The sequence below is a fragment of the Nuphar pumila genome, chromosome 10 (genome assembly GCF_984573655.1).
Source record: "Nuphar pumila chromosome 10, dmNupPumi1.hap1.1, whole genome shotgun sequence".
In the NCBI taxonomy this organism is placed as follows: domain Eukaryota; kingdom Viridiplantae; phylum Streptophyta; class Magnoliopsida; order Nymphaeales; family Nymphaeaceae; genus Nuphar; species Nuphar pumila.
The window spans coordinates 76,362,899-76,379,513 of NC_143258.1; the positions used below are offsets into that span (position 1 = coordinate 76,362,899).

The 16,615-nt window shown below is 35.1% G+C and overlaps 1 protein-coding gene across 4 annotated transcripts; it reads right to left on the bottom strand.

The window, feature by feature from the left end:
- Positions 1-3,790: 3,790 nt before the first annotated feature.
- LOC149826875 (CBL-interacting protein kinase 32-like) lies at positions 3,791-12,329 on the bottom strand. Of its 4 annotated transcripts, none has more exons than XM_090020158.1 (15): positions 11,610-12,051; positions 11,239-11,445; positions 10,615-10,677; positions 9,355-9,426; positions 9,025-9,132; positions 8,847-8,927; positions 7,772-7,825; positions 7,553-7,678; positions 7,381-7,470; positions 7,035-7,157; positions 6,816-6,926; positions 5,794-5,907; positions 5,584-5,640; positions 5,428-5,502; positions 3,791-4,115 (listed from the first exon to the last, which is right to left on the bottom strand). In XM_090020158.1, exons 2-15 carry the CDS (start codon positions 11,407-11,409, stop codon positions 4,008-4,010), a joined length of 1,353 nt encoding a protein of 450 aa, XP_089876284.1. In that variant the 5' UTR covers positions 11,410-11,445; positions 11,610-12,051; the 3' UTR covers positions 3,791-4,007. The 4 variants fall into 4 exon arrangements, with proteins under 4 accessions (XP_089876284.1, XP_089876282.1, XP_089876283.1 ...); XM_090020156.1 differs by having other exon boundaries at positions 7,035-7,205; XM_090020157.1 differs by having other exon boundaries at positions 11,239-12,329.
- Between the last annotated feature and the right edge of the window lie 4,286 nt (positions 12,330-16,615).

The window sequence follows — 16,615 nt, forward strand, 5'->3', positions numbered from 1 at the left end:
GTATAAGCTTCTGAATTCTTGCATTCCTTGAATAGCTAGCCAGAATGAAAAAAAATATATTAGAATACATTGTTGAATCTATAGAATTAGTTCACCTTGTGTAAATTAACCAAAGTTTTGATAAATCTGAACTGGCAGATTTTGGGCAGATCTTTTATTGGTAATTTCTCTTGCATGCATACCTAATATTCGAAATGGTCTGCAATGCTGGCTCGTGTAGGGATTGAGTCATAGCTATGGTTTACAGGTCCAATAACCTAACTGAGCCAGACACCCTTGAGATTCAGGCAACTCAACATGTCATTATTCAACAAGGCTTGTGATACCTTAGGTGATATCCTTAATCATTCAAAGGGTCCCTGGGGCTCATGGTACCTTAGGTGAGGTTCTTAACCATTCAAAGGGTCTCTTGGGCCTTGGACTTCAGCTACAGTAAAGCTGTATTTGCCTTTGGGTCCCAAGTGGACAACCCTTGTTTATCTGATTAAAGATGATACGGAAGCAAGGTATCAAGGAAGCTGAACGAGTCCAAAGCAACCAAAGATAAACAATTTTTTAACTTTCAACAGCAAGTTACAAAATATAAAACATAATTGTCTATTTCTTGAAACCAAGAAAAACCACCAAACAGAACATAAATAATTTATTTTCTCAAGTTTCATGAGATGGTCCTTTGGCCTCATCCTTACTACCAGGGCGGAGCCAGGATTCTAAACTAGGGTGGGCACAATTGCACTGTGAAAAAAAAATTAATTACTAATAAATCAAGTCCCACGTATGAAATATCAATCCAATATTTACATTGCAAATATATTTGAATGGTCAAACTACTTCAATAAAATATAGATATATCAAATACTAAAACAAATCAGCAACACATAACAAAAAACCCCAAAAATCATAGTAGAAATAAAAAATAGAATCATGATTATTACTATTTGGAAAACACAAACAAACCCCCCATCCTAATCCCCAAAGGGGTTTGGCATAGTGGGATGGGACCTAGGCCACTAGGCAGGTGGTCTAGGTTGAAATCCCATGGGTGTCACCCCTTGCGCAAGCCAAAGCATGGCGACTCCTTGGGGGCAAGGGGTAAGCCCACAGAGTTTTACGCTACCAGGACAACGATCGTAAGTACGACAAGTAAAGCCAGCGCGGCTAGGTCTCTGGTCCTAGGGGTGGTTTCTTCATGTAAATATTTTAAAAAAAACTATCCTAATAGAAACTAAATATAGAATGATGATTATTTACTAATTAAAATGTTAACGGAAAAGAGAAAAAAACACAAAAAGTCCCTAAATCCCTAATTTAATCATTCATGTCATTTGAAATGATGCAAATCAAAAACCTAAATCCTAACAAAAATCATAGATCTCACATCTATGCTAATTGATAAAATAACAAACAAAACTCTTAATATTCTAAGTTCTAACCAAAATCAAGTATTCATTATTTATAGATTTATGGTTAATGATAATTGAAAAAAAAAACACATAAACCCTAAAAGCACTATTCAACATTCATGTTGAAAAACACCAAATCAAAACCCTAATTCAAACAAACATCATAAATTATGCATTTATGCTAATTGATGAAAAAAACTAAAACCCTTAACATTTTAACCAAAATCAAGCATTCATTATTAATTATTCATGGATTCATGCCTATGTCACAGGGATTCGGCTAGCAGGGTGCCGCACCCGCGTCGATGCGACTCAACGCGGGTGCGGCACCGGGTGCGGTCAACCTGTTCCTGGGTGCGTTGACCGCACCCAGGATCATTTAGGTTCATTTTTTTTGGATTTTTTTTTTTAAAAAATTGCCCTATGAAATGGGCTGCGGAATTTTAAAAAAAAAATCTGCTGACAGCTGCTGCTACTCCTGCCTTTTCAATCCTGATCCTTCTTTTTCGTAAAGGATTTTCTCTCTCCATAATAAATGATAATGATGGTGGTAGCCCTGCTGATCCTTCTTTTTCGTAAAGGATTTTCTCTCTCCATAATAAATGATAATGATGGTGGTAGCCTTGCTGATCCTTCTTTTTCGTAAAGGATTTTCTCTCTCCATAATAAATGATAATGATGGTGGTAGCCTTGCTGGCTATTAGTATTCACTGTTCTCCTGACGAGATGGGTGCGCTATCGTACAGTTGTATATAAAATGAAATTTGAAAAAACCCGCGTCAGGGGAACCCCCTGACCCCCTTATATATATATATATATATATATATTACATTTTTTCCCCTGCCGCACCTGGGTTTTTTGGAAGTGTCGAATCCCTGCACCTGCACCCGCACCCGCACCCGCACCCATGTGACATAGATTCATGCCTAATGGTAATTGAAAAAAATATAGAAAAACCCTAAAAACATAACTAAACATTTATGCCATTTTACAAAAAACAAAAGAGAACCTTAAGTCCCCACAAACATCATTCATATATAGCCTAATTCACACAAAAAAAAACTTCAAATTCTAACTAAAATCAAGCACGTGAAATTATGTTTAATATTGATTAAAAAACACAAAAATACCTAATTAAATATTCATCGCATTTAATAACCAAAATAAAAACCTAAATGCTAATTGGAAAAAATATAAAAAATCCTAACGCTTAATTAATTATTCATGCTATTTAAAAAACTAAATAAAAAAAGTCAATCCTAACAAACATCATTCATATAGAGAGGCTAATTGAAAAAAAAAAAAGACCCCAAAAATTCTAACTAAAATCAAGCATGTGGAATCATGTTTAATGTTAATTGAAAAAAATAGAAATACCTAATGAAATATTGTTCTTAGTTAAAAAATAAAAATAAAAATCAAAGAACTAAATGTTAATTGAAAAAAAAACACAAAAAACATTAAAACCTAATTAAATATTCATGCTATTAAAAAAAAGCAAATAAAAAACCTAAATCCTAATTCCTAACAAACATCATTCATATATATGGTAATTAAAAAAAAAACTAAAATTTTAAATTTCTAACTAAAATCAAGCATGTGGAATTATGTTTAATGTTGATTAAAAAGAAAAAAAACACTTAAATACCTAATCAAGCCTTCATCTCATTTGAAAAACCTAAATGTTAATTGAAAAAAAAACTACAAAAAACCCTAAACACTAAAAAAAGCATAAGAAGAAGAAGAACAATAGTGGCATGTTGCCTTGACAGGGAAGCCGCTGGACGGTGGACGGCTGAATGCATGGTGTAGGCGGCAAGCCTAAGGCCCTGACCTGGGTTTCGGGAGAGAGAGAGCACTAGAGGCTGCCGCCAAATGGCAAATGGCTGGAGGCATTGAGCAAAGTTGTCGCAGGCTAGAGGCTTAGAGAGGGAGAGAGAGAAGACTTGTGAGGGGTGTGAAGCATGCATCGGAGGTTGTCGCCCGTTGGTGAAAGGTGGAACGCCAGAGGTGCTTTCATGCAGGTCCAGTGGCATTTTGGTGAGAGAGAGAGAGAGAGGGTCGGGGGGGGGGGGGGGCAGAGAGAGAGAGGTAGGGTCGGGGTCATGGAGGGCACACATCATGTGGCTCTGGATCGGTCCTGGGTTGTGCCCACCTTGACCCGGCCTCTACTACAAATTCCGGGTTAGGGTAGGCACATGCTCACCCTGGTCCTAAGGTAGCTCTGCCCCAGCTTGCTACCATAGTCTCTTGCTGTCAAATGCATTTTCACTTGGAGAATGGGCAAACAACACCCTTGTGTAGGTTGTGATGAGAAAATAACAACTATAGCTGGAAATAAAATCTTGTAACCCTCATCTGTAAATTGTGCAAGGGAAAAAACTTAATTTGGATGGAAGTAAATTTTTTCACAGATCATTCCGAACAACAATCAGACAAAAATACCTGTTTAACACAGCATAACTTTCCAGAGTTGCTTTGGAAAAAATAAGCACCTAGTCAAAATACATAAAAAGTAACCAGGATGGTGACAATGCCATCACAAAAATTGGATAATAATAAACCCTCGATTCACCTCACACTTACCCCCATACTATCATATAATCAAGAAATACTTGGGCTGCCATTGTAGTCATTTGACTTGTTACCTTCCATGTCTTCTTCTGTTTTCCAAACGACATCTTTGAGGCCAGCTGAAAGGTTATTATAAAACTGCAAAGAAAGGAAATATGAATATAGCTGAAACAGGATGGCAATTACGAAGTTTATTCCTCATATTTTCAGAAAGAAAACATCCCAATGAACAAAGAAATATTCCAACACATCAAAGGCTTCAATGCTGTGTTAGCCATGAATAGCCAATATGTCTCTTTGGAAAAACACAATTTAAAGAACAATGACTGCAGAGAATCAAACAAACAGAAGGAATTTGCAAAGATAAGAATAATTACAATTTCATAGTGAACAGTAAATACATTATATTGAATATCAAATCAAATACTGTTTACACATACCATTTAAAAGGGGAAACAACTCATCTAAATGTCAGAAACAGATTATGGTTTCTTAATGCGGAAACATTAGAACATTAGAACAACTGTCTCCCTCTTCCTTTCCTATCAATGACACAATTGGGGAAGAATATACATTTTCGTGATTTGCATCCAAAAACTGGGATTACGGAATCGCAAAGCATAATTTTTTTAGTTTTCCAATTAGATAAGTACGGTAGAGAAACCTTCAGTTTGACTAGGGAAAAATATACATAGGTCTTCCATAACCATGTAACATAAAGAGAAACATTAGAAGATGAAACAGGTAGAAGTTACCGGTCACACTTAGGAAACAACAGCAACTCATAGTTCATGCAATAAAGAACAGGTTATCGATATCCAAGTGACTTCTAGAAATAAGAAGTGAAAGCAAATATGAGCATGAATGATAGACCAGAGTGCAAATTGTAAGGAAAGAACAAATTAAGAACAGAAGACCACAGAACATTGGATTGTCAGAGAATACAGCTCTAACTCAGGGTACTCATACTAGAGACAATATTGTTGCCTTGTACATTAGTCTGTTAGATAAGCGTAAATAAGATAAATCTAAGGACAAATCAGTGCAACTCTTTGGTACAGATTGTTTTTAACACCTAATAAACATAAACAGAAAGTTGCCATCCCAATGTGCATCACAATAGATTGACTAGTGTTTACAGTCATCCAATTCAAATTCAAAGGGCCCCTGGCCTCACCATAATAAACTATAGCCCACTGGTAAAAAAACAAGCTTTGCAATGTGTTCTGAGCATGATTATTGCTTCCTGTAAATTAAAATAATGCCCATGGATCTGACATATTGTTTGCATGACAACTAGGAACTGGTTACACTTACACATGAGAAAATGAAGAAGATAAATCATATATCTGTTATTTCAATGATGAAGCAGATCTTCTGCATGAAAATCATGAAGTGTTCATGATCATGATAAAAAGAAATGGAAAGAAAGAGCAAGAAGCCGAACTACCTTGTGGAACTCCAGAGTGTCTCCTTTAGCCTTCCGTACCTCAACCATGTAAAGAGAGGGGGCCACTTGGAAGACCTAAGTGAATAGATGAGATAGTAAGAACATTGTCCACTGTTATCATAAGCACAATAACTAAGGTTAGAAACCATTGACAACCTCTGTAGCGATGTTGAGATTTCCCTTCCTTCCTGCTTTTAGATTTTCCAGCCTCATCTGAAGGAAAATATGCAGAAACATCAGGGTGGCATTAGATTTGTAGATCCCTCATTTGAAGCCTAGTTGTTCAACTATGATTGGCATGGATATGACCAAATATATGTTCAAGGAAGTTGTAAAGAAATGAAACAAATGAAGTCCTGGGTTTACCTTGTAGTTTTTCTTCTGAACATCAAATCCAAGAGGTTTTGCAGCTGCTTCAATTTTATTGATAATTTCATTAGCAGGACACTTTGATGTAAACCGTGTTTCCCTCTTGAACTCCTAGCATGAAGACAATAGCGAGGGAACTGGTTGGTATCCAGAACAGTAAAAATATATAAAGCAAATATAAGCAAATCATAAAGAGAATGTCCTGAAAGAATGTGAATGGCTTGATAAGCAACATATAAAAAAATTCATGGTGGTTCTACATAATTCATCAGACAACATATCCTGCCAGAAGAAAGAAACACGACAAATGATGTGTCATCGGTGTCAGCATCAGAGAATATTACGACATATACACCAAACTTTTCTTGTACATATGTCAACAAATAAGCTGATAGACAGAGATGGGACAAGAGTATTTTTCACTGTAACAATCATATGAAAGAGAAAATATGTAAATATTTAATTGAATGTTTAGTTTAATTTAATATGATTCTAATGACCTCTTTACTTCTCTGCCTTCTTAATTTCTGTGGGAACATTATTCAGAATCAGGGAATATATCCTCATCGCTGGTTCTGCTCATTGCCAGCAGACTGACCCACTCCAATGTACTCCACCAAGTTTTCCATCCTAACATTTGTTACAGTTCACACAAAATATCTGATGGAATTAAACAGAGATACAACAGAAAACAAAATTTTCAAATTGAAAATTCCATGTGGTAACAACCAATAGGCTGGTGGGGGAAGAAGAGGCAGCAAATGCATACCAGAAGGCCAATAGAGACAAATCCAAAGATCCAGTTGAATAGAGAGAGATATTGAGGATCACCAAGCGATAACAGCATGAAATTGAACTCACAAATTTTATGTATGGGGGGCCATGTTTAACTGTATATTCAAAACAATGTCTAGATCCCAGCATTACATAACTCATATTTCTGTTATCATCTTCATTCAATATTTGAACCTCACTTAAGTTATATATTGACTTATGGAACCCGAATGTCATGTCTATACCTGCTCTGCATCAAACAGATTTCCAAGGTTAAGACCCTTGGACATTGAAATAAGTTCAAATGCATTCATTACTGATGGCTGGGCCTCCTTCTTCTCGGTCACATGATATTCCTGAATTGGAAAAACAGGAAGGCATAAGTCTGGTATATTCGTTTGATAACATAGAAATAATATAGCAGAAAATATTTTCTGCTTGAACAGAGCTTATCTCTTACTTACTTCAGAGTCCTTAAATACTGCATCTATATCATCTAAATTTACATTTTGTTCCTCTTGAAATTCAGGCGGCTTATAACCTTTCTTGAACCATTTGTCCTCTAAAATCTCTGGGATGGTAATACGCTGCCAACATATATGAGTGAAACTCATTTGCAAAAAGTGCAACCATAGCTGTATAAAGAATATATTGTTCCAGTACTACCAATAACAAGATCAAATTTCTGTTTTTCAGGCTATGTTTGCATTTGATTGACATTAATGATAACAAACAGGATAACTTTCCCATAAAACACATCAAAGGCATGAACTATAAATCCCAACAAGGTATTAGATAAGAAATCCTCACCGTCATGGGGTTTGGGTCTAAAATCCTAGCAATCAACTGCATTGCACCTAGAGAAAGCCAAGATGGGCACGCAAATTCTGCTGCTGAAATCTGAAATCAATGGAAACTTTTGTAATAAACAAAAGCAAATTAAAATAAGAAAACCTCACTCCATAATTGGAAAAATGCTCACTTTTTTATAAAGGGTCATAATATTAGAATCATCAAAAGGCAAGTAACCTGCAAGCAATACAAAGAGGATGATCCCGCATGACCACAGATCAGCAGTTGCCCCATCATAACCTCTATCATTTAGTACCTAGTAGAAGACAACAAATCATATGCCTTGTTGGAATAAATAATAAAGTATAATTTTGCAGACAAAAAATGAGCAGTTTACTACTATCTGCACCTCTGGAGCAACATAGTTTGGAGTCCCACAAGTGGTATGTAACAGGCCATCATCCTGCAAAAGGGACTTCTAAAATTATAACAGGATTTAAAGCATAAGATATCTTCAAAAGAAAGAAAAGGAAAGAAAAGGAAAAGGTTTATCAATTCTAGATTTTCACAAACCATGGCATATAAGGTTACAGGTATTTGTATCATGACGAAAAAGGGATTCTTAATCATAATAACTCAAAAGTTCCATGAATTCTCTGTGTCACAATCAAAAGGTATAGTCCACATTAGAATGTACTAGTCTTTTAGGCATATTCCTTCTTTGAGACCTAAGATAATATATTACTATCTTGTACACAGGTTTTAACCTACTTATATTTGAGAAATTGTAAACTGCCTCTGTGCAATAACACGTTCCACCCCTGAAGTATGTATCTTGGGTGGGTAATTATCATTTACAACAATAAACAGTGGTTACTTTTCTTTTCTTTTTTCTTTCATACCACACTTGCTCACACGTCCTGCAGATAGGCCATGTAGCTATTCAGACATTCATAATTGTCTATGTTTATCAACATTTAGGCATACAGGAGTTCCTCGTCTGCTTTTTATGTTGAAACCATAACCGTGGTTATGTTCTAATCTTGATTAACCAGATGCATCTGTTTTGGTTGAAGTGTTGATGGCATGCTCCATCAGGATAGATGCACAAACATACATATGAAAAAAGAAGCATGCACACATAGTTGTTTGAATCCGTCCAGCATCTGTGCTATGGTTTGAATTAGGACAACCACAGCCAGATCAAATCTCCAGACATGTCGAATTGCAGTTGTTGACTCAGATAGACAGATGTTTAACATTATTTATATGTAGGTTAATGCTGTTTAATTAGGTTGCATAGCAAAAATTGCAGATACATGTTTCTGTATTACTTGAAAAATAAAATGTGAAATAACTATTAGATCATAAATTAACATTTAACTAACATAACTGATATCTGAATTAAGCTAAAAGAAAAGCTGACATCTGAATGTACACGGTAACCAGAAAGAACATATAATTTGATTGACACAAAGTATTACCTTGACTTGTTGGGAAAGAGCACTCAAGCCGAAGTCAGATACTTTGAGGTTTCCCCATGCATCAAGGAGTAAATTTTCTGGCTGCAAGCACCATAACAACTACCATCAGCCTTCATCTTTCAAGACAACAGGGAACATTTAAATCTTGAGTGGAGACAATATTATGTAAAATAATTACCTTTAAGTCTCTGTGATACACACCCCTGCTGTGACAGTAATCAACTGCGTTAATAAGTTGTTGGAAATATCTCCGTGCCTCATCCTCACTTATCCGCCCATGGTTAACCTTTGACATGAAAATACTTGTTCAAGCTAGTAGTTAAATTATAATATGAGCAATATGATAAGCTTAAAAACACAACATCTTGGCACCAAACCACACTGGAGAGAGAGAGAGAGAATAAACAGGTGAAAATGTTCCAAGACTGGCTTAGTAGCAAGTTTTATGCTTCCAGTTGGTAGGTCAACAGGATGGTGGCTACAACTTAGACAATGCTTCACAACTTACAATCTTGTCAAAGAGCTCCCCTCCAGTGACAAACTCAAGGACAAGGAAGATCTTGGTCTTGCTTCCCATTACCTGAAGAAGCGTGAGTTGTAAAATTAGCAAATAGAAATATCCTAAAAGCAGCACCTAATGGAGTGAAGATTAGACTGCCCAGACAGAAAAATAAGTGCAGCAAAATCTATAGATTGTGTCATACTCCTAATTGGATACCATTTGACAACAAAAAACCTTACGTATATTACTGACCTAAATTTAAGTTTAATATCATTATTAGTCCAACAATATGATGTCGAGTTAGTCTGAATAGTCATTATGAATTTACTTATCCATTGGTCTTCTCCATCCTATGAAATTCTCAGGTCCCAATGTTAATATCACTTCTTGATCTCGATGATGTTGCTTAAATCAGGGGCTAAGTCCCTTCGCTTTTGGATATGGTTTCCATAAACAAGCTTTCTAAAGACTTTTGTAGAGGATAGACATTCAAAGACAGTTTTGCTTAGACCTTGAGCTTACTCATGTCCAAGGGCATGAATCATGATTAGGACTGTTCTTTCTTTGTCTGGCACATCTGGATGGAAATTCCATCAACCTGATGTCAGCAATGCACTTATGGAGATCATCAAATATGCATGGGATAACCTCCCTGATGTGCTGGTGGGGATCATTCTACTAACATTATCCAGCTAAAGAGGGCTCCTGTTCATGGTTTGACATCTTGTACTTCATCGTTCAGTCCCTTGGTTTACTAAGATGTCATGCTATGGAATGAATTACCTCCTTATACATCAATAGAAAATACTCTTATTACAGGAAATGATGATGCGCCCTTCCTGAAAGTTCATTCAGATTTTAAATGGAAAAACTAATTTTGCCTCCTTGTTTCCTTGATGTGAAGATTAACCAGTACCATAATAGAACCACAATGACTTGTCATAACCATAGATCAGATAACCAATATCCTTGAATATAAGCCACTAAACCTCCAGCTGCAATAACCATGATGTCAAGCCTATTTCTTCCACATTTTAAAAGTATCAGAGCACAACAGTCTACGGAGGCACTTCAAGACTTTTTTCAGAAGAAAATGTTGTGTGTGTGTGTGCACGGATTAGAGAGACATGTTATGAGTCAAACATTTTACAAGTAGTGACCACTTGGACATGCTATTTCACTAAGAAGAGAGACATGCAATGTGAACTAATGACAATACATGGAAGCTATGGAACGGAATACAATTGTTTTTTTAAGGTAACCCACCTCATACAGGCAGACAACATTTGGATGCTTTATTAACTTCATCGTAGCAATTTCCCGTTTGATCTGCATGATAAATCAATTCAGAGTGCTAACAACTTGAATCAAACCACAAATGCAATTTCAGCAGGCAAAGTTGATTTTCGAAATCACATTAGACTCATATTTTAGATAACTACAAGAGAAAAGGAAATGTTCAAGTTCCCAAAATCTTGAACAATCCAATAACCAGCTATAAATTGGACATCCCAATGCTCTGATGGTCAGAAAAATGCTAAACAGCTGTTCGAAAAGGCAGAATCTAAAATTGGAAGCGTCTAGATAATTGGTATTTATTTTTCCAACTGTGTTGACAAGAAGATACTGAGAATACTTAAGCTAAATAAGTAATTTGCTAAAAGTAAGAAGTCTTTAACAACTAGGCAGTAGATGAACTGCCCAAACCTTCTATCTGGCGCAGTTTAGCGGCCTTAAGGAACATATGTCTACAATGACACATATCTTTAACATCACAGAGACAATGAAAATATAGAATATAAAACTTAGATAAGTTACTGAAGTTTTATTTTCAAGTTAAATAATGAGAAAGCGAACACAACAAATAAGGATCATGTCAAGAAAAAGCACCTGCTCAACTAGCTTGTTTTTGAGAACCTTGTCTTTGTCAAGAATCTTGAGAGCCACAGGTTCTCCTGTTTCAGTATTCTTTGCAAACTTGACCTTTGCAAAAGTGCCCTCTCCAATCGTCCTCCCTATCTCATACTTCCCCACTTTGCGCTTCAGCTTTTGTGCACTCATTTACAAATCCCACCCTTCTGCCAAACCAACTAAAAACTACCAACAAGCACCGCAAGATCAACAGAAGTTCTATTGCTAAAGCAAGAAGGCTCTTCAAAAGAAGTGCAACCAATTAAACATCAGTACCGCTTAATTCCTGTATGGTGCCGAAAAATTCACTCAAAAACTTTCTAAGCCTGCTCAAACACCAAGAAGAATACCTTTAATTCACACTCCTCAAACCATAGTGGGATGAAAACCACCACCCTGAAACAAACTCAACAGTAACAGATCCCTGCTTCAAACTGATCAGCCACCAAAAATCCCTATTCAAGCCTCAATAAAGAAGACCGCCCGATCAACTGAATCCTCCAACTCTGCTAAAACCAATTAGACACAAGACCCACCTGATGAATTTTGATTCTATGAAAAAACTACCATTCAAAATCTGCCCAAGTCTCAATCACCCAAAAACCAAGTGAAAACCACGCAATTCCTCCAATCTTGCTCAAAAAACTATTTGTTATAAACAAGATCTGCTTTCAAGAACCACTCTTTTCTGTCTTACAGATCCTTACAAACCCAAACTCCCTTAGAAACAGGGAAAAGGAATAGCTACCTCAGTTTCTGCTCAACACTAACTTATTACCACACAAGCCTCTCACGTCAGTAGTATCCAACTTTGCTCCAAATTGTATCACAACAGAACTCACCCCAGATACACCTCACCTCAAAATTCCCAACTATTAAAAATCAAAAAATAAACGATCCCCACAAACCAAAAGTATGTCCAACATCAAAAGACAAAACAGATACCAACCTTCCTGATTTTGACTGGCCAATATCTATGAAGACCCACAAGAAAAAAAATGGAAAATTTAGGTACTTTTTCAATTCCCAACAAGAAAATTGTTCAGATACCAATTTTCCTGTTTCTGATTGTCCAATATCTACGAAGACCCACAAGAAAAAGAGTGGAAAATTTTAGACAATGGTTAATATAGCAGTGTAAAAAATAGAATTATAAAACTTTATATCTTAGAGTTTATAGAAAAACTTTATATAGTTAGAGAAGGCCGCTAGACCTCGCTGAAAAGTGGAAAGCAGTAAGATTCGTGTCCATTATTATTATTATTATTATTATTATTATTATTATTATTATTAGTCGAATGGGGACAACGACGGAGAAATTCAAAAGGGGTCTCATGCTTATCTTCGTCGTCCGAGTCACGCAATATCCTGAAAAGGACGTCCTGATTTTTCTCGCTGCTTTATGTGCTACGTCCATCATTTGTCCTTTCATGTTAAAGCTTAAGCATCGGTTTTAATCATTATTTTAACCGGTCTTACGTTTTTAACATTGTGGTTTGGGCTGGTCACGTTTTGAAGTGGTGGTAAAATATTTCTTTAAAAAAATTCAATATCGATAGCGTATGAAAAGCATGGGATATACAAGTATCCTCAAAAAACTGACAATCTAAAAATATTAAGCTGTTATTTTTTGACATGGATTAGGTCAAACTCTTAATGACACGCCATCTAGTGGGGTGTGATTGATGACACGAGTCGGACACGTTATAAATAGGGCAATATGGCTATGACATGTACGGATATTATTTAATAATTTTCAATTGTTTTCTAATAACAATTCAATACAAATATACTTTTACATAATAAAATACAAATAAATAACCTTTTATTGATTAAAATATTTATCTTATTTAAAAAAAAAAGAACTCGTTATCTTGTGACATATCTGAGTTATCGTTGTTGTTCATAATTTAAAGCATCAATAATGAAACCTAGCATCGCCAGTAGGGTGGTTAAGAGGGTGCTTAGATGAAGTCACTGGATCAAACTCTGCTAGCGCACAGGTGCATTCGTATCTTTCAGAGGTGAGCCACGTAAAGCAAGATGGTCGTGGAGCCCCACTTGGGGTTTTCCACATCATATAAAACATAAAAAAAAAATGGTCTTACTCCTAAGAATAATGTTATTTCACAAAATAGCTGAAAGATATCTCAATATTTTTTGAATACCCACCTGCTCGATTTTTGCTGAAAATAAAGATATTTCTAATTATTTTACCCTTCCACTAAAACATTATCCAGCAAAACTCAACTTTTGCCAAAGAAACTAAGATTCGCCTATATATTGAAATAGCAAAACTCAATTTTACCACAAAAACTAACTAATCTCAATTGTGAGAGCTATTTTTTTTTTACAACTACTTTCCATCACCTCTTGCACCACTTCTCCGCCCTGATCATCATAATCATCCATCACCATTTTCATCATGTGTCATTACCACCATCAACACTACCATTACCATTGCCACCATCTATTATCATTTTCATTATCATTATTTTCTAACCACCACTATTAAGTTTCGCCAACTAGGTTTCACCATTGAGTACTACTATTTTATTGCAATTAAGTTTCGCTAGCAATAATGGTAGAGAAATGGTGGTAGTGATGATTGTGAAAAAGTAGTAGTGGCGATGAGGATGATGGGGGTAGAGTGAAATAATAGTAGTCTTAAAAGAAAAAGTAGGTCTTCCAATTAAGATTTGTTAGTTATGTATTACAGTTGAGTTTCACTATTTCAATATATAGGTGAATATTAGTTTCACTGCCAAATTAAAGCCAAGTTTTGTTAAGACTGAGTAGCAGGATCAAGTTTTAGTGGATAGATAAAATCGTCAAAAATAGCTTCATATTCAACATAAATCAAACAGGTAAGTATTTGAGGAATATGGTGATATCTTGCAATTATTTTGTAAAATAGCATTATTCTCTATGGCTATTTTTTGAAAAATAATGAAACCTAGCAATCCAACTACGGCGGTTGAATATCATTCACCTCATGGACGAACTGACATTGGAGGGACCCTGTCTGTGATAGCAACAAGCTACTCACCTGATCCACTCTTTTACTTTTCCATTTTTTAAATAATTTTTCATGTATACGCTCGATAAAATTTTATGCCAATAATTCGCTTTTTTAACAGTGTAATGAATGATTCTAGTTTTCTTATTTGGTACCCCAAAAAAATCACTTTCTTCTCACTTCAACTGTTGCAATCCCTTGTGGATGCTAGGTGCACTCCCTGGTGGGTAGGGGGACCTCAAGGGTTTTACCAACCAAAGGCCAATGTCTTGTTTGGTATGGAAAGGTTTTCCCGTTGGTTTATCCAAAAACTAAAAAATGTGTGAAAGGTGAAGTTTCTCGAGGGCAGATTATGTCAGAGGTACCTTCGAGGGATTATTTGATGTGGCTCATCCATGTAAATGAATATCATCTCAAACACCACCACTTACCTATGTTTTCAACCATCCATTCTGCATGCACTAGATGCCCTTCATTTAGAGCATAGCATCCTTGACAAATTTGTGGAACCCATCTATGAGGTAAACTCCGAGCCCTATCTCGTTACCACTGGAGATGGTTTTCCATTGGCTTCAGCCTTGGGGCAAAAGACATCCACCTAGGTATCGAACCTAACATCCAACTTGAAAATCCACCTATCTTGTTGTGTGGAAAACTTGTAGGCTCATAGAACTTGACTGCTTTTCCACGAATACTTTACAGGAGTTTAGTGGACATTTTCTTTCCAGATCCAATAGGTATTAAGTATCTATGATACTAATGTTGGAAGGTGTGGTAGAACATGATCTAAAAAGTAACATATAAATTTTATTAAATTCAAATACTACAATAAATAATATCAAATCAAGTATGACATATGTACATATGATTGCAATTAAGTATACAATTTTATTACTTTATTTTATAAGAAACATCATATTTTTTATTTTTTATTTAAATTAATCATGATAATAAGATTAGTTATATAATTTAATACATTATTTATATAAAATGTCAATTTAAATATACAAATGAAAGCTCCATGACTAAATCAATATTTTAAATTAGTATAAATGATCATAAATAATCAATTAAAATATTTAATCTTATCTAAATAGATTAAATTTAAAATAATAGATATTTGCAATTAGAAATAAACATGTAATCATAATCAACAATCATAAATATAATTTTAAATAAGATAAAAAATAAGATCAAGCTTATTTAAATAAACAACCAAATATGCTAAAAAAATTTATTTTATTGTCATGAAATTTCAAATATGAAAAATGTGGGATTTGCTTTTGACTCAAAAGACATAATCTAGATAATTGATTAAGCTTTCCAACTCATAAAAATTCACTGAATTCTTATACACAGTTGCAAAGTTATGGCTTTTGCAAGCTGACTATGTCAAGTGTTATCCAATTTCGGGTATGATCCTACTCAAATATATGTATAGTATCAAAGTACAAATTTAAATAAATAATATATATAAATTAATAATAATATCAAGAAAGCATACATTTCACCAGTCAAAGCTCTCAAATCTATGTTGATTGAAAAAGAAAAAAAATAAAGCACAAGGTTAGATAAACTTTAATTTGACAAAATAGAATCGGGCGCAAGCTTTTGTATCCACCCTAGATTTAGGAGCACACCGACACATGAGCTTGCCTCTTAGCTACATGACTCAAGGCTGCCTATAAGGATTTCTTCATTACTCCTCCCTAGAATAAGACCATATATTTAAAGAGTATGGAGACCGTTAAAAAAAAAGTGTCCCAGTTGATGCCAACTCCAACCCAACTTTCTTAATTGATAAGGTATCACATATTAGGTAACATTTTTAATTAAAGTAAGACTCTAAAAATTTTAAAGATTTTAGAGATACCAAAAATAAAATATAATAAATATAATAAATATAATAATTATAAAAATAAGATTTACAAAAAACTTTTTTGGCAAATCCTGACTTTGGTTAAATATATGCGTATTACTAATATACTAAATGGGACCATATTGAAAGACGTACTAAATGTTTGACCTTGATATAATGCGCTCACACTAATTACCATTACGAGCATAAAAAAAAATTTGCTCACTTAGTACGTAGACATATAGTACTAATATAGAATACACTGATTGTCTAGGATCAAAGTTCATGCAACCAATCATATCTTGAAGGCTTCTAATGAGTGTGATTATTAACCATTGTCTTTCAATAGGGCTATCTACTCCCACACATATCAAATTATCTAACTAGGAGAGAGACAATATCAAGACTATTGCAAGCATATGTGTTGTATGCTCCATGGTCTCTGTCGAGCAAGGTTTATCACATGGATGAATGGCATT